Below are 18,712 nucleotides of genomic sequence, written 5' to 3'. Positions count from 1 at the left end.
TAGCAGTGTTCTCAAGCCATGCTGTGGTGGCACCCCAGATAGAGGAACTAGAATGACTTACAACTAGGGTAGACAACTATGTACTGGGGCTGTGGAGGGAAATAAAAAAAGGAAGATTGGCAACTGATGTTAGCTCAGGGCCAATCTTCCTCACCAAAAAAAAGGGGGGGCATACTTAAAGAAAAATGTGTAAAAAACAAAAGGATTACTTATTTGAGATTTTTGTTGTTTGTTAAGGTGAGCTTGTATTGCTATGCATTTCCTGTGTAGGACCATTTTTGATGCATCCCATATGAGTTGGTATGGTGTATTTTCATTCTCATTTGTCTCCAGATATTTTTTGATTTCTCCTTTAATTTCTTCAATGATCCATTGGTTGTTCAGTAGTTTGTTTAGTCTCCACATGTTTGTCACTTTCCCAGAATTTTTCCTGTAGTTGATTTCTAGTTTCATAGTGTTGTGGTCAGAAAAGGTACTTGATATGGTTTCAATCTTCTTAAATTTATTGTGGCTTCCTTTGTTACCCAAAATACAGTCTATTCTTGAGAATATTTCATGTGCACTTTAGAAGAATGTGTATTCTGTTGTTTTTTGATGGAGTGTTCTGTTATCTATCTATTAAGTCCATCTGGTCTAGTTTTTCATTTAAATCCTCTGTTCCCTTGTTGACTTTCTGTCTGGATGCTCTATCCATTGATGTAAGTGGGGTGTTAAGGTCCCCTACTATTATTGTGCTGTTGTTAATATCTCCTTTTAGGTTTGTTAATAGTTGCTTTATGTACTTTGGTGCTCCTGTGTTGGGTGCATATATATTTGTAAGTGTTATGTGTTCTTGGTGGAGTGTCCCTTTGATCATTATATACTTCCCCTCTTTGTGTCTCATTACCTGTTTTGTCTTGAAGTCTACTTTGTCTGATATAAGTAAGACAACACATCCTTTATTTTGTTTGCCATTAGCTTTGAGTATCATCTTCCATCCCTTCACTCTGAGCCTGTGTTTGTCTTTAGAACTGAGATGTGTTTCCTGGAGGCAGCTTATTGTTGGGTCTTGATTTTCAATCCATCCCGCCACTTTGTGTCTTTTGATTGGAGAATTCAATCCATTTACATTTAGAGTGATTGTTGGTATGTGAAGGCTTAATTCTGCCTTTTTATTGCTCATTTTCTGGTTCTTCTGCATTCTCCTTGTTTCTTGTTCTGTGTATTTTGGCCTGCCAATTCAGTTTGGTAGTTCTCTGTGATGGTTTTCTTAGTTTTCTCTTTATCATTTGTGTCTCTGTTCTGATTATTTGTTTAGTGGTTACCATGAAGTTTGTATTAAAAATCTCGTAGATGAGATAGTCCATTTTCTGATAGCCTCTTATTTGCTTAGAATATTCTGATTCCATCCCTTTCCTCTTCCCCCTTCTAAGTTATTATTGTTACAACTTAGTCCATCTTGTATGGTGAGTTTGTGGTTAAAATGAGATTATATTTATTTTTGATGTTTTCCTTCCCTTTATCTTTAATGTTATAATTAAGTGTTTGTTAACCTGTTCTGATAGAGAGTTGCAATTTTCTGATTTTGACCACCTATTTGTCTCCTTACTCAAGGGTTTGTAAACTCTTTCTCTTTTTTTTTCAGGTACAAGGGGCTTCTTGAGTATTTCTTGTGGTGGTGGGGGGGATCTTGTGGTGATGATCTCCCTTAGCTTTTGTTTATCTGGGAAAGTTTTTATTTCTCCATCATATCTGAAGGATATTTTCACTGGATAGGGTATTCTTGGCTGAAAATTTTTGTCTTTCAGAGTTTTGAATATATCATTCCACTCTCTCCCAGTCTGTAAGATTTCTGTTGAGAAATCTGCTGAAAGCCTGATAAGGGTTCCTTTGTAAGTTATTTTCTTCTGCCTTGCTCCTCTTAATATTTTTTCTTTGTCATTTATTTTTGCCAGCTTTACTAGTATATGCCTTGGAGAAGGTCTTTTTGCATTGATGTAATTGGAAGTTCTATTGGCTTCTTTCACTTATATTTCCAGCTCCTCCCCTACGATTGGGAAGTTCTGAGCAATTATTTCCTTGAACAAGCTTTCTGCTCCATTATCCTTCTCTTCTGTTGCTGGAATACCTATAATTCTTATGTTGCATTTCCTAATTGAGTTGGATATTTCTTGGAGAATTTCTTCATTTCTTTTTAGTCTTAGTTGTCTCTCCTCCTCCTTCTGAAGCATTTCTATATTTCTGTCCTCCAGACTGCTACGTCTCTCCTCCATAACATCAGCTCTTTTATTCAAGGTGTCCAGATTTTTCTTTATTTAATCTATTGTGCTTTTCGTCTCCAATGTTTCTGATTGTTTTTTCTTTATAGCTTCAATCTCTTTTGTGAAGGAGTTCCTGATTTCATTGAACTATCTGTATTTTCTTGTAACTCATTGGTTTTTTCAAATAGATTTCTGTGCCTTCAGGATTGACTTCTAGGTGCTTGTCATTTTCCTTCTGGTCGGGAGTATATTAATATATTTTTTCATACTGTTTGTTGGTGTCGATTTGTGCCTCTGCATAGTGATAGTATCTGATCACAGATTCCACCTGCTGCCACTGGGGGAGGGTCAAGAGCTGTGTATTCTGAGCACACTGGGACCCCCCAACTCACTTGCTCACAGCTGCTGCTTTACTATCAGATACATGGGCACTCTGGCTGACTGGCTAAGCTGGAGTGCCAAGTAGGGGGAAGGGCTCTTTCTTTCACCTGTGCAATCCTGGGGGCATTCTTGCTCTGCTCTCACTATCTGCTCTCCTGGGGTGCTGGCTTGATGAAAACACCCCTGAAATAGTTTAGTCACCTGTGGGGGGCTTTCCCATGGTCTGTTAGGGAACTTGGAGAGTGAATGTGTTCCTGTGGAGGGCCACCCCTCCCCCCTCTCCTCTCAGAGCCACCCATGGTGCCACACCCTGGGTTGCTGCTACTTGGGGAGAGAAAGGAGACCCTCTTACCTCTTTCCACTTCCTCTGGAGGGTCTAGCACCTCAATCTTCAGATGTATGGCTGCCTGGGTCTCTCAAACATCTTTTGTGTTCTGTGAATGTCCTCTGTTAGCATATGAATGTTCTTTTCATTGTATCTTGGGAGAGTCTAAGGGAAGCGCTCACTCCACCGTGATGCTGACATTACCTCCTGAATGAAATACTTTATTATAAATAGATGAATCCAAGAAGTGTTGCCTCTATAGATGTACTGTCCAATGAGAGAGACACTAGCTACATGTGGCTACCAAAACTTGAAATTTGGCTAGTCTTAATTGTTGAAATGATATTTTAGATATATTGTGTTAAGTAAAATATAATGTGAAAATTAAGTTCACTTGTTCCTTCTTTTTTATTTGGCTACTAGAAATTTGAAAACTATGTATGTCACTTGCATTGTATTTCTATGGAACAACATTGATCTAGAGGGCAGCTTGATGATTATCCATAAAACACATGAAACTATTATTCTAAAACCAAAATAGCTAAACAAGATCAGATTCTTGTTTAGAAGATATTATCTCTTCAGTTTAACCCTTTACTTGGGCTTGTAAGATTAATAGTAGATTTGTCAGTAGGTGGAAATAAGGAATATGATTTTAGTGAATCGAAAAACCACAGAAAGATAAGATTTGCAATATGTTAAAAAATCTATTTTAACAGTTCAAACAAAATTGTTGATTTTTGTTTTGATGTTTTTCCTAGGTACACATTCACTGGAATCTATACCTTTGAGTCACTTATAAAAATTTTGGCAAGAGGGTTTTGCTTAGAAGATTTTACATTCCTTCGTGATCCATGGAACTGGTTGGATTTCAGTGTCATTGTGATGGCGTGAGTATTTCTGAAAACTTGTTAAGCTCAAAGAAATGAAAATAATTGTAGCATAAACCAGGTTGTTGTGACATATTTTAAATGTAGAGTTTGCTTATTAGCCAAATAAACTATATGCCTCATATATTTAGAGAATATATATTAGAATAGATATTGCAAGGTAAATATATCTGATAAATGAGCAATAAATGGAATTACTTTCATATCATATAGTCTTCCACTTCATCAAAATGAAGTTATTCATTGACTATAATTTAATACCACCAACTGTACTTTGATAGTTTTGCAAACAAATTTATTCATATTAGTCAAAATTATATTGAAATAAAGCAACAAAATTTCATTCCTTAAAAGCAGCTTTCAGCATATGGCACCCTGAGGTCTACAGCAATTCCATTTGTTAATCTCAAGGGGCTCTATATGCCAAATCCAGCATTAATTCTTTCTTTAGTATAAACGTTGCCAAAACTATCAGTAACTCTGATTTAATTCTACAGGTATGTAACAGAATTTGTAAACCTAGGCAATGTTTCAGCTCTTCGAACTTTCAGAGTCTTGAGAGCTCTGAAAACTATTTCTGTAATTCCAGGTAAGAAGAAACTGGTCTGAGATGGTAGGCCCCTTATATCTCCAACTTTTCTTGTGTGTTATTGTGTTTGTGTGTGAACTCCCTATTACAGATATGTGACAGAGTTTGTGGACCTGGGCAATGTCTCAGCGTTGAGAACATTCAGAGTTCTCCGAGCATTGAAAACAATTTCTGTCATTCCAGGTGAGAGCGAGGTTAAACACCGAGGCTGACTTTAAATATACTACAATAATATTGAGGTTGAAATCACACTTATAACATTAGCCTTGTTGCTTGTCATTCTTGTTTATCACATTCAAGATGCCAGATGATGTTTCAGTGCAGCTCAGTTCCTAACATTTTAGAAAATACATACTTATTTATAAAGTCAGCCTTTGAGTTTAACAAACAATTGCATGAGATGTCTATAAAAAAATACTAGTTTTTCTCTCTCTCTCTTTTTTTTCTCTTTTGCATTTATGACATAAAGTTTTCTCTTACATTCTGAAAAAGCTTCGCTACCATGGCTTTACTAACTGATTTGGATTTTACCATTCACTACAGATCTATTTTGAAAATGGATCTCCTTTTATAAAGGAGAAAAAATTCTTATTGAACAGCATGCACATGGCATGGGATTTTTATTATTTTAAAATTCTTTTCTCCTCTAAATCATTTGCTACTTGGGGGCTAGTATAAAGAATGGTTTGAAGGGAAATAGCCTTATGAATCACAAAATCTGAAATGAAAAATAGCTCAGGTCCATCTTTAGATGTGGTGGCAGCACGAAAAACCTTCCTGCCTAGGTATTTACAATTTCATTTTGAACCTCCAGAAAACACACTGTTCATAAATGAAATCTGCTCTTCATCTATTTCCAAAACCATCTGGCTGTCCATATAGTTTTGGTGTCTAAACAGCCAAGCAATTGTTTGTGGGTAGAGAATGTGTGTGACTATTAAGAAGACGTATGGCACTCTTCCTCAGCTGACCTATCATTATCTTTCCTCAGGGTTAAAGACCATTGTGGGCGCCCTGATCCAGTCCGTGAAGAAGCTTTCTGACGTCATGATCTTGACCGTGTTCTGTCTGAGCGTGTTTGCTCTAATCGGTCTGCAGCTGTTCATGGGCAACCTGCGGAATAAATGCTTGCAATGGCCCCCAAGCAATTCTGCCTTTGAAACCAACACCATTTCCTACTTTAATGGCACAATGCATTCAAACGGGACATTTGTTAATGTAACAATGAGCACATTTAACTGGAAGGAGTACATTGAAGATGACAGTAAGAAATATTGCTACATTTTTAACCGTAGTGTTGCTGAATGAGTTCTCAAGTATCAATAGTTGAGGCTGTGGGTGTGAAGCCATCTTTGTAAATATACTTTATTATTGTCCACTTTGGAAGTAACTGAGGTAGTCTAACTCTCATTTATTCTTAATATCAGTAGGATTGATATGAAATGAAATAGTTTATTCTTTATATTAACAGGTCACTTTTACGTTTTGGATGGACAAAAAGACCCATTACTCTGTGGAAATGGCTCAGATGCAGGGTAAGGAACAAATTTTTTTGAAAGATGTGGAACACTTTTAAAAAAAGAGAATAGGAAAAAAATATACAAAGGTAGCCTTACATTTATATAATAAAGAGTGGTGCTGCCTAGCTAGGAAGTAGCATCTCTGTCGTACTGGATTGCTATCAGTTCTAAACTCACAGCCATCAAGATCATCCCTTTGGGCGAAGACCTTTTCTCCAGAATTTCAGTTAAGATATACCTGAATTATTGCTCCAAAATGTGAAGGCATAAAGTCTGTCTTTTCTGTAAACCCATCAGAGCTTTTTAAAAAATAAAGAGAAGGAATTACAAGATGGACACATTATGATTGGTGTAGGTATGTGTTGATGGGATGAGTATTGCTATGGCTGGGAAAGATCCAGAATTTAACACGGTTTTCAGGGTGCAAGCCCTACTGGGAAAGTGCTTTGAGAGACTTAAGTATTCTTGAAATAGCGTGAAACCCTGTGTGCAAAGAATCCAAGGGGTAGATATATGTAAAGGCATGTCCAAATCTGAGTCTGCATACTGAACAGTTCTTTTTGGTCACATTCCACAATAAGAGATATTATAATACCTTAGTCATCCTGCTATCCTCTCACACAACATATTTTCCCAAGAGTATTGTAAATTAATTTTAAGTCAAGATAGAGAGTGAATATTTTTAGAAGCCAAGAGATAGCAATAGTAAGTGACTCTTAGACCACAGAACTTACACAGAATGTATTTTGAGTCATCCTAGAAAATGGGAAACCTGGTGTGGCCACAAAGATCTATGAGAATTATTGAAAACACATACCAGTTATAAAGATGCATCTTTGGAGAAATTTCATTTCCTGATAGTTTTCCCAACCTTTCTTAGAAGACTCTAGTGAATAAGAGCATAGGTTCTAGGCTTCATGTATACCTGGGTTCAAATCCTAACTCCACCGTTTACAGACTCTTTGACCTTGGAAAAGTGTCCTAAGCTCTCTGTATCTCAGTTTATTTCTAAAATGGAGAGAGTAATATTGTCTCTCTCTTAGGGTTGTTATGGCAATTAATTAATACATAAAGCAGGTGTACTAGCACCTGGTTCATCATAAGCATTTATTGCATGTCAGCTATTATTTTTTATTATTGTGGTTAATGTAAAAGCCTAGATAAAATTTTGGATAAGATTGGTTAATGCATGCTTTAATCCTATTAAACCATAATAATCACTTCCCTTTATTGAGTACCTACCATGGGTTAGGTAATTTACATGGTAAAACTGATAGGCACTCTATTATTCAATGTCAAATGAAATTCTAAAGAAATCTACCCAATTTCAAGACTTCCTATAAGGCTATCGTAATCAAGATAGTATGGTATTTGGGAAAGAACAGATTTATAGATCAATAAACAGAAGAGAGAGCCAAAAAGTTAGACCCATACAAATATAATCAATTACTTTTAGACAAAGAAGAAAATGCAATTCAGTGGAGACAGGAAAATTTTTTCAACAAATGGTGCTGGAACAATTGGAGATCCACATGCAAAGAAATGAGCCTACATACAGATCTTACACCTTACAAAAAAAATTAACTCAAAGTAAATCAGAGACCTAAATATAAAATGCAAAACTATAAAACTTCTTTAAGAAAACGTAGGATAAAATCTACGTGACTTCAGATTTGGTGATGAGTTTTTAAATATAACACCAATAGCACAATCCATGAAAGAAAAAATTGATGTTGGACTTTATCAAAATTAAAAACTTCTTCTCTGCAAAGACACTGTAAAAGGAATGAAAAGGCAAGCCACAGATTGGGAGAAAATATTTGCAAAACATATATCTGATAAAGGACTTGTATCCAAAATAGACAAAGCACTCTTAAAACTCAACAATAAGAAAACAAGTAACAATTTAAAAATGGACAACAACCTGAGCACACATCTTACAAAAGAATATATACAGATGGCTAATATGGATATATAAAGATGCTAAACATCATTTGTCATATGGAATTGAAAATTTAAATAATAAGGAGTTTTCACTATAAACCTATTAGAATGTCTAAAGTCCATAAAGACTGACAAAAGCCAACTGCTGATGAGCGTGCGAAACAACAGGAACTCTCATTCGCTGCTGGTGGGAATGCAAAATAGTATAGTCACTTTGGAAGACAATTTAGCAGTTTCTTACAAAATAAACAGTCTTACCATTGCTCAACTAGGTCTTTAGCCAATTAATTTGAAAATTTATGTCCACACAAAAACCTACACATGAATATTTATAGCAGCTGTATTCATAATCAGAAGAAACTAGAAGCAATCAATATATCCTTCAACAAGTCAATGGATAAACTGTGGGACACTCATACAATGAAACATTATTTAGTGATAAAAAGAAATGAGCTGTCAAGCCACAAAAAGAATTGATGAATAAGGGCTCGCCTGGGAGGGTAGTGGTTAAAGTTTGGCATGCTCCGCTTTGGTGGCCTGGGTTCGCCAGTTCAGATCCCAGGTGCAGACCTACACCACTCATCAAGCCATGCTGTGGTAGTGACTCACATACAAAATAGAGGAAGATTGGCACAGATGTTAGCTCAGGGCCAATCTTCCTTACATAAAAAAAAAAAAAGAATTGATGACCCTTAATTGCATATGTGAAAAAAAAAAAGCCAATCAGAAAAAGCTACATTCTGTACAATCCACTTACATGACATTCTGGAAAAGATAAATAACAGAGATGATAAAAAGATCAGTGTTTTCCAGTGGTTCAGGGCATGTGGTTGACTAGATGAAGCACAGGGGATTTTTTAGGGTGGAGAAACTATTCTGCATGTTTCTGTAATGGTGAACATAAGGCATTTGTCAAATCTCATAGATCTTTACAGCACAGAGAGAGAATAGTGTATGCAAATTTTTAAAAAATCATTTGTGAAATTGGTGGATGCTAGGTTAAAATATAGAATGTGACAAAAGTATCTAAATGTATTTAAAATGTATAAAATAATCTCACTGAAGGAGGTGTGGGAATAGGTGCCAATCTAAGTAACTTTGGAAATGAGTGGAGTCTGTAAGACTAAAGGCAAAAGGAACTGTGTTCTAGTTGATAAAGTTGTTTCCCATGGCAGGATGGATTAACAATCCTGAAACAACCTTGCATGTATACTGGTGTTGAGTAATTAAGTATATGGGTGGCAGATGACAGACACCCAGTAACTCACTTTGGGAGTGAGAGGTTGCAGATAAGCAAAGAGAAGAGTCTAGAATGATCGTGTGGTAATGAATTAGAGTTGGAGACATGAGTATGACCTCAGGTTTAGCTTAACCTAGGCTTAGATATTTATGTATAGAAACATATGTATTGTATTAGAAACCAAGATCTGATATATCTGTTCATATATCAGTTCTGTCACCTGAAAGCCTAGAAGCAATGACACCACCTTAGCAACAAACACAGTGAGCACCCAGACCTTGGTTTCTAATACCATTCTCCAGGAAAAGAACAAGCGTGCCTTGGAGAAATGGCTGATTCTAGGACTAGGGCAGGAGATATAAAAGATGAGCCTGGAGCATCTTGTAGTGCCAGAAAGTAAGAAAATGCTAAAAAGCAAAACAAAGCAAAACATACATATAGCCATGGGGTTGTGTCAAAGATATACAAGAGTCAACTTAAAAAGTTTCCAATGGCCAAAACTGAAATAATTTGAGCAACAAAATAAATAAAATATAATTGTATTATAATTCAAATTAGAAAATCAATATCCATGAGTACATACTCATATAAATAAATGATTGAATAAATGGATAGATAGATAAGTAGATAGATAAATGAGAAATAATAGACAAATCTCTCATGCAGGAGAATTACGAATAATTTATGTACATGCTCTGCTCTTAAGAAGGTGGATTATAACTCCCCACTCCTTGTGTGTGGGCTGGACATAGTAACTTTATTCCAAAGGGTTCAGTATGGAAAAAGAAGGAAAAAAAGACAAATTTACAGCAGATAAAGCTGACAAGCACTATAAGTCAGGTGACGAAAGTTAGCATCAACAGTGATAAGCCACATTGAGGTACGTACTGTACCCTTGATAGGATGTGATGGCAATGGTGCTTTACCTCTGTGGTCTTCCTCCCCAAAATCCATTACTCCAATCTAATCATGGGAAAAACATCAGACAAATCTCATTTGAAGGACATTCTTCAAAACACCTGACCAGTACTACTCAAAACTATCAAGGTCATCAAAAAAAGGAAAGTCTGAGAAACTGTCACAGTGAAGAGGAGTCTAAAGAGACGTGATGACTAAACGTAACATGGTGTCCTGGATGGCATCCTGGAACAGAAAAAGGATATGGGGGTAAAAACTGAGGAAATCCGAATAAAATATGGACTTTGCTTAATAACAATGTATCAATATTGATTGAAATGTACCATACCAATATAAGATGTTAATAATAGGGGAAACTGGGCATGTCTGTACTCTCTGCAATTTTTTGGTAAATCTAAAATTGTTCTAAAATATAAATTTTATTTGAGAAAATTCTACAGAAGTAGCTATGGCAGTACCTCATTACGTGGTTCCCTATCCTTTGGCTGTTTTCTGGTTTTTCTTTTTTAATCATTGATTTTTGCCACTTTGTAAAGAGCAGCGTATTGATGGTGTCAGAGGCAGAAGCGTGTGGTTGCTGCCTCTCTGCCATTCTAAATGTCTATAAATCTGATTCCTTTGCACCTAAGTTTTCTATTGGTTTTCCTAATAAATTTCATCTGCTAATAGTCTCACTGTGAGCAATTACCTAAAGTGCTCTGGAAATGAAGGCAAGAAAATTCATGACAGCAACTCTGGGTTTTGACAATTCCCATAAATCAAGATTGATTGAAATAGCTATAATTGCTATGCTGACCCCAGCTCCATTTCTCTGTTTTATAGCCAGTGTCCAGAAGGATACATCTGTGTGAAGGCTGGTAGAAACCCCAACTATGGCTACACGAGCTTTGACACCTTTAGCTGGGCTTTCTTGTCTCTATTTCGACTCATGACTCAAGACTACTGGGAGAACCTTTACCAGTTGGTGAGTGTCTGAGTCCGTTTGATCTGCTACAACAAAATACCACAGACTGGGTAGCTTATAAATAACAGAGATTTACTGCTTACAGTTCTGGAGGCTGGGAAGTCCAAGATCAAGACACTAACTTGGTGGAGTTCTGGCAAGAGCCCTCTCGCTGGTTCATAAGCTAATAACTTGTTGCTGTATTGTCACCTGGTGGAGGGGGTTAGAGATCTCTCTGGAGGCTATTTTTATAAGGCACTAATCCCATTATTAAGGGCTCCACCCTCATGACCTAAGTACCTTCCAAAGGCCTCGCCTTCTAAAACCATCACATTGGGCATTAGAATTTCAACATATGAATTTTAGGACACAAGCATTCAGACCACAGCAGTAAGGATCAAATTAACATGCACGGGATTTAATGTTATGAGCACATCTGGAATGAAGCAAGTAAGGATACTTGCTTATAACAGTCTAGAATACACAGGAGGGTCCAGTATAAAACGCTTGTGCCTAGGATCCCAATTGTTCATTCAGCCAGTACATGTATATTGAGAGCTGCTTTATGAAAGACACTTTGTTAGGGACTATGGAGAATGAAAGGATGTTCATGATTTTGAGTTTACAATCTAGTTGTGAATAGAAAAAAAACATGTGAAAAGATTTTAAAAATAAATTATATAAAAATTTCAAATTAAGCTTATAGTTAATTGGGACTAGAAGAGGAGGGAAGAAAGATCCTATCTCTAGATGGTGTGGAAAGTCGGCTTCCGTGGAAGTGGAACTGCTTTGAAGGAAGTAGTGTTCTCATTTGTAACATTGCCCAGTGTTGTGGACTCTAAGAAAAGTGCTTTAATAGGGTTCATATGGATATCCAATATATACTAATTTGAAATGTGTGTGTTTATATCAAATGACACTACAGTCAAGCCTCGGATAATTTAATTTACTATTTGTGTGTGTGTGTATGTGTGTCTATGTGTGTGCATTTTAACACCAAAAAAATCTTGGTCAAAATACATTGGATGCTAAAAAGCATTCATCTCCCAGCTATCTACTTATGGTAATCAGATCTTTATTTGGGAACAATATATAAAATCCTGATGAAATTACCCCTTTTTTCCCTAGACGTTACGTGCAGCTGGAAAAACATACATGATATTTTTTGTCCTGGTGATTTTCTTGGGCTCTTTTTATTTGGTGAATTTGATCCTGGCTGTGGTAGCCATGGCTTATGAGGAACAGAATCAGGCCACCCTGGAAGAGGCAGAACAGAAAGAGGCCGAATTTCAGCAGATGCTCGAACAGCTCAAAAAGCAACAGGAAGAAGCTCAGGTACTGAGAAAAAAAAATAAGCAAAACTTTATTATTATTATTATTGATCCTTATTTGAGAACATAGTTGCATTACATAGAAACAGTTTGATTCTTTTGCATCTTCAAGCCTTTGAAGATCCCTTAGGTAGAACGAGAGCAACGTTTAGTCTCAGGCTAACTATTCCCTCCTACTGAGTGAAGATTCTTCCGAATATTCTATCCAATACCCCATCCATGCACTGTCTTCAAAACCATTGTTACATGTATTTTGTCTGCTTTGTTGGTTATTTCAGGCAGGAGAGCAAATCTGATCCCTGTTAGTATACCTTGGCCAGAAGTGGAAGTCCAAATAACTTTCATACATTGTGACTTTTGATCCACGGTGATTTTTTTTTCTGCTGAATGGTTCCATTTATTTAAAGCATTATTTGGATGATAATGTATCCTTAAAATTTTTAGGTTCAAAATTTAAATTTTTAACAATTCTGAAAGATGAGTTACTCTGAAGATACACACCATATAGCAGTAGGTCCTTTTCTGAGGCATTTTTGGGTGAGATATGGATCTGACAATGAATTGCTGAGCTGGTTACCCAGCCCAACCATATACTTGGCATTAAACATGCTGGTTTTGCTATTTTCATCCTGCCATTGGGTACAGAGTAATAAGATGGTTGTATTTTATTGATTTTTATAAAGAAAGCTATTAATACATTTGGTGATACTTGAAAATCTTATAAAATATACCTCATGCTTGCCAGAAAGCTCTACTATATTTCAAATATTTAAGAGTTTATTTCAGGTAGCTATAAATAAAACATTTGTAAGAAAATGAAATAAAGTAGCTATTTACAGAGAAAAGAATTTCTTTATTTCAAAGTTTTAAATAAATGTTATAGGAAATACATATGGGGATATATATAGGAAATGTTTTGTGGGTTCTGTATAATTGTAATTTAAAGTATTGGATTATTCTATTATCATTTATAAAAATAGACAGAGCAATGGGATTGAAAATGCTACACAGACACACAGAACAGGAGTAAGAATGTATTCTGAAATTCAGCCTCTTTAGGGTAAAATATGGCATCAATTAAAAGAGTATAATCTTTTTAATTTAGAAATAAAAGTGCGCTATGTCTAATAGAAGTTTAAAGAACCTAATTATCTACATCCTAATTAGGTCAGCTAAAAAATGTCAGTTCTTTTCACTTAAAGTGAGTTATTGGATTCCAGTGATCAAATCATGATTTGACTCAGCTTTAGCTTCATTCACACAAAAATGTAAATTGATCTCAGGGTAACCATCCCAGTGTTTTACTACTGACTGGGAGGACACAGTACCGAACCACGTTTAGTTCCTTATTGACAACACAGGTAACATTGACCAGCAAACAGACAATGTTGAAGCAAAGGAGGGGGTTGGAGGCAGAGAAAGAGCAGGGGCCTTAGCCCACCATAAGGTCACTGGTGCTCCAGTGTAATTTGAGTCTTGCTAACCACCTGCGATTCTTCACAAGTTATCATCTAGTGGACGGCTTCATGAAGCCTGGCATCACTTCCATTTTTATTTAATATGCATTGAGGGACCTCCTAGTGCTAGTCATTGTTTAGACATGAAAAAAATGACATATTCAGTTCAGTGGACTCACAAATCAAGTGCAACTTTAAAAGATGGTGAAAGACAAACCTGACAAAGAAACAAATGTTTTGTCCTAGATCATCATAACCGTGTTTGGCATTTAATTTGTGATCTTTAAATGTTTAATAGTGCCCAGTGTAGTACATCCCATAGCAGTATATATTGGTCTGATAGAAAATTTAAGAGTAAGCTTTGGGACAAAATTAGGAATAGTGGCGTTTCAGAGATCCAATAAAATTAGGGGTAGAATCTAAACAGATATAGTTAATGTCTTGTGGTTTGAATAGGATTTTGAAACTGGATTTTATGTTTAAAATAAAGTATAATCACAAGTAGTCATGTGGTTCTATTTTTTAAGGATACACAGATACAATGAGTTATAGAACGTATTTTGAATCACACAGAAATGTTATAAGAAGAAGAAAATGTTATTCCTTGTGTAAGTATTAAGCACATATCTGTTATTTGTTACAAGAGGAATTCAGCAAGCTGGTTGTGAAGGTAACACAGTCTAAGTAAGCAGGACGTTGGCCATGTCACAGAACTGTGTATAAACAGGTACACAGACATGGGAGGTGACAGGAAACATCTGCCTTTAAGGGAATGGGCAAATCAATGGAAGTGGAACAAGTGACAGATTTGAGTTGATGAGTGACGCAGAAAATGTGTTGTGTCGGAGGTTACCATTGTTGCCTTAGAAATCTGTTTTGGTTTTGAGTTATTCGAACTGTTACCCAGAATAGGTAGGGAAATCATGGCTTATGCAAAACACATTCCGGAAGTGATTTAAATGAACATGAGTTTCAGTATTATGGCAAGGGAATGTTACCACCACTTCCTTTGTTTCTAATGACAAACAAGTCAATACATGATTGGCACTGTGTGTTGCGTGTTTTTGTCTATACAAAGTGGAAAAGAGAACTGAGGACTTTATTTGGATAAAAAAGAATGTATGTCTACTCATTCTTTCAACAAGTAGTATCTCCCATGTATCAAGCACTATGAAACTATATTTAACTTGCTACAGATAAGTACTTCATTTATTCACTCTATTTTATACATATTTATATTATTAAACTTATTCATATTTATAAAGGGCCCTTAATATTTCTCATCTTTCATCATCGGTGATATGAGAAGTGATAATAATGATCAAGAATTCAATAAAAAATCTGGCTATCTGACTATATGCAATCTATAAATATCCAAATTCTGAATTAATGTTTCATTTAAATGCTAGGCATTGTCTTATATGGAGTCTTAGGTCTGGGTTTCCTTTATGAATATAGCATTCAATATAAACAAATATCAGTGTTACATTTTATGTATTGCTTACCCAAACACATATATTTAGTACTATATGTAGCGCTATGGTTCCCGTCCCTGGAGTCAGGTTTATCCTAGAGAATTTGCATCACAGCACCTTTAGTTTTAAACCTTTTTTTCAAAATTTTAGTTGAGATGAGATTCAGAAATGAAAACTACTTAGGAGGGTTTGCTTCTCTTCAGGAAGGAAGAAAAGTAAAGCACAACGTGCTGTCAAAGCATTATAAATGGGTTTTACCTTCATGCTAAAATATGCTTTAGCATATTCCTAAAATATGCTCCTATTATATAGACCACTCTGACACACAGTCTTTTATGACATCTTGAAAAGTCAAGCCTAAGTCTGTCTTGTTCTTCCCCCACCCCAAACCCAGTGTCTGAGACAATGGACAGCGTGATGCCTTTTTCCATCTTTATTCACCAAACATTTACTGAAACCTTTTTGTGTCAGTTGCAGCCTAGGGAAGGTGCACAAAAACATATTCCTATCTAGCTGATGGTCTAGTGGAGAAAATAGAGAAAATGGTAGATAAATTGGAGTTGTTTGCATTCAGTAATGACATATGTAAAGAGTTGAATCATTCTCTTCATAATTTAATCATTTCCATTTCTGTAATGATGTTTAAAAACAGGAATATACATAATGAGAACTCAACCTTGATATGCACTATATTGTTGTTTCATATCCTCTCTAGTCGTGGTTAGATCATTTCCAGTCTAAAAATACTATTCATGTAAATGAAAATACAAAACATTCCCCATGTTTCACCTCAGACGTGGCTGTGTTTCTGTAATAGGCACAGAAATTCAAAATGCTTATGTATACTTAGTGCTGAAATGTGGAGAGAAAATATTTGAAGTTCTCACAATCCCTTGAATGATTATTTTGGTATTTATTGATTGATATGTTAATCATTTGTTATTATTTTTAGTAATAATACATAATTTATAAGCATTTAAAAATTTAAAACTAAAAGTGCTATGTAATAAATTAATCATGTTAATAGCTGGGATTAACGTGACCCCAGGGATGTGAACTATAGTGCTAAATTTAATTCAAATGAAGGAAGAGGATAAACGAGCCAGTACATTCCCACTACTTCCATCTAGAGGTAAAATAGAAGACACTTGAAATGCTGTGAGTTCACAAAAAAAAGGAAAGAAAAAGTCTTTTGTCCTAGATTTAGAGGGAAAAAATATGCCACTCACTTGTTCGCAATCACATATGAGAGGAACACGCCTATGGATGGAACTGGAATAGTAATCAGAACAGCAGCCACTACCAAGAGAACATCTGCTTTTAAAGTATAGAAGATCAGAGAACAGTTGTCTTCTGAAATGAAGTTAATCTCAACAGAGTTAAAAAAAAAACACTCTCCAGGAGATGTGCCAAACCACACTCTTCTTGCCTTAGTGCATAGGCTAGCATACTGCGTTATACAATTTAAAATTGTCATTATTAAGTAAACAGTCTTGTAGTAAAACACAATGAAATGATCAGAAGATGTAATTTTCACACATAGTTAATATCTTAAATGACAACCTTTACACCCTAGTCAACGGTTTTCAAAGTTCCATGTTCTAAACAGTGCCTGGCTTTGTTTTCAACAGGCAGTTGCAGCAGCCTCAGCAGCTTCGAGAGATTTCAGTGGAATCGGAGGGTTAGGAGAGCTTTTGGAAAGTTCTTCAGAAGCATCAAAGTTAAGCTCCAAAAGTGCTAAGGAGTGGAGGAACCGAAGGAAGAAAAGAAGGCAGAGGGAGCATCTTGAAGGAGGCAACAGAGGAGAGGCAGACAGGTTTCCCAAATCTGAATCTGAAGACAGTGTCAAAAGAAGAAGCTTCCTCTTCTCCATGGATGGAAACCGACTGACTAGTGACAAGAAATTCTACTCTCCTCATCAGGTACAGTTTTCCACAACGTGCTCCAGTTTGTTTTGTCACAGCTATTGCTTTGTAACCGCTGTGTTTTGTTTTGGTATATTTCTGTAAGACCTGATTTTAATGAGGGACAGGGAACTAATATTTAATATAATTATTTAAATTTGTATCATAAATTTTTGTCTTTAAAAGGAACTTTTATCAAACCATTAGTAACTTTTAATGTAAGGTATCAGCTTTAAACATTGCACTATTGTGAGAGCACATTTCTTAATCTGCTTTTTTTTCATGGGGGTGGGGAGGGGGTGAAAGCTGTGCAACTTTTCTCTTCAGTGAGACGGTTTTGCAATCTCTTGATTGCATTTTCCATTCTGAGACCTCAAATGATCTTATTTTCTTTGCATATGGATTTCTGCTTTTATTGTCTGAGTTTGAGACTGCAACATATGTATGGATTTTGAAAAGAAATGTCTCTGGATTTTGCCTTTATCTTTTGATATGAGAACTCTACTGTCTTAGTCTCCATATGCTGATATGGTGTCACACTATGATACTTTAGAATGAAATTATGACCTAAATGCTCTTTAAGAGAACTAAACTCAAAACAATCTATTTCTGCTCTGACTTAATGCCAACTACCCAATTCTTCAGCATATTTACAAGTCAAAGAGGGAAAATAGTTTCAACTCTTTGCCAAATTTTATTGATTGCACAATGTAAAGAGCAAATAGTTATGAAATCTATGATAAGCACAGCATGGCTTTGAACACTATTTGGTTCCATTAGAATTTGATGTGCTATGAATTATTAACTCTGCTAATCATATTAATGTGAGGCAGAATTATACTCTAAAGATAATGCTTTGAGACATTCTATATAATTAAAGCAAAAAACTGTACACCAACCAAGGGGTATGATATCTTTCTTATAAAGAACAAAAACTGTAAAAAAAATTAGAGTGATAAACACAACATTCAGTATAGTATTTAGCTCTTGGCTGGAAGGAAAGGGCATGTGTAAGTTATCAATGGGTATTTATTTTATAACTTATATTGAATATCCCAATAAAAATTTTTAAAAGAAATTCTATATTAATAACTTAAAAGTTGAATTCTAATGTTAGGACAAAACAGATATGTACACACAAAAGGTTGTAAGATAAAAACCATTTTCCTACAGATAATGCCAGTATCAAGAGATCCAACTATTATTTTGCATAATACGAATATAAAGTATAGTATTAAATCAGTATAACACTTTTGGGATTAACCTGAAGCTCTGTGGAGCAAATTAGTCTCTTAGCCCAGATTTTTTTGGCTTAAACTGTCATCCTTGATATTTTAGTATTATTCAGGCTATTAGGAATCACCAGGATTAAGAGTATTTGACACGATAGCACAATGATTGATGTCACAAAAGCTTGTATTCATATCTCAACTCCAAATTAGTTCTGTGACCTTGGTCGAGTCACTTGTACTTTGTAAGATTTCTGTAAAATGGGGCAATAATGTCTACCTTAAAGAGTCATGGGGAAGTAAACAATATAAAGAAAACTTATGTG

The 18,712-nt window shown here is 35.6% G+C and overlaps 1 protein-coding gene across 5 annotated transcripts in view; it reads left to right on the top strand.

Moving 5' to 3' along the window:
- The window catches only part of SCN3A (sodium voltage-gated channel alpha subunit 3), a 115,410-nt gene that overhangs the window by 42,003 nt on the left and 54,695 nt on the right, over nucleotides 1–18,712 (top strand). For 3 of the 5 annotated variants that reach the window (XM_070508027.1, XM_070508031.1, XM_014860304.3), the window contains exons 6-12: nucleotides 3,708–3,836; nucleotides 4,517–4,608; nucleotides 5,417–5,689; nucleotides 5,897–5,960; nucleotides 10,870–11,011; nucleotides 12,119–12,325; nucleotides 16,885–17,175. In XM_070508027.1, the coding sequence (XP_070364128.1) occupies nucleotides 3,708–3,836; nucleotides 4,517–4,608; nucleotides 5,417–5,689; nucleotides 5,897–5,960; nucleotides 10,870–11,011; nucleotides 12,119–12,325; nucleotides 16,885–17,175 (1,198 nt within the window). Of the gene's footprint in view, nucleotides 1–3,707; nucleotides 3,837–4,333; nucleotides 4,426–4,516; nucleotides 4,609–5,416; nucleotides 5,690–5,896; nucleotides 5,961–10,869; nucleotides 11,012–12,118; nucleotides 12,326–16,884; nucleotides 17,176–18,712 lie in introns of all 5 variants that reach the window. The other 2 variants (XM_070508032.1, XM_070508030.1) reach the window with 1 other exon arrangement.

This window comes from Equus asinus, chromosome 4 (assembly GCF_041296235.1).
Source record: "Equus asinus isolate D_3611 breed Donkey chromosome 4, EquAss-T2T_v2, whole genome shotgun sequence".
Taxonomy (NCBI): Eukaryota; Metazoa; Chordata; class Mammalia; order Perissodactyla; family Equidae; genus Equus; species Equus asinus.
This window is presented reverse-complemented; position numbering and strand designations above follow the sequence as displayed.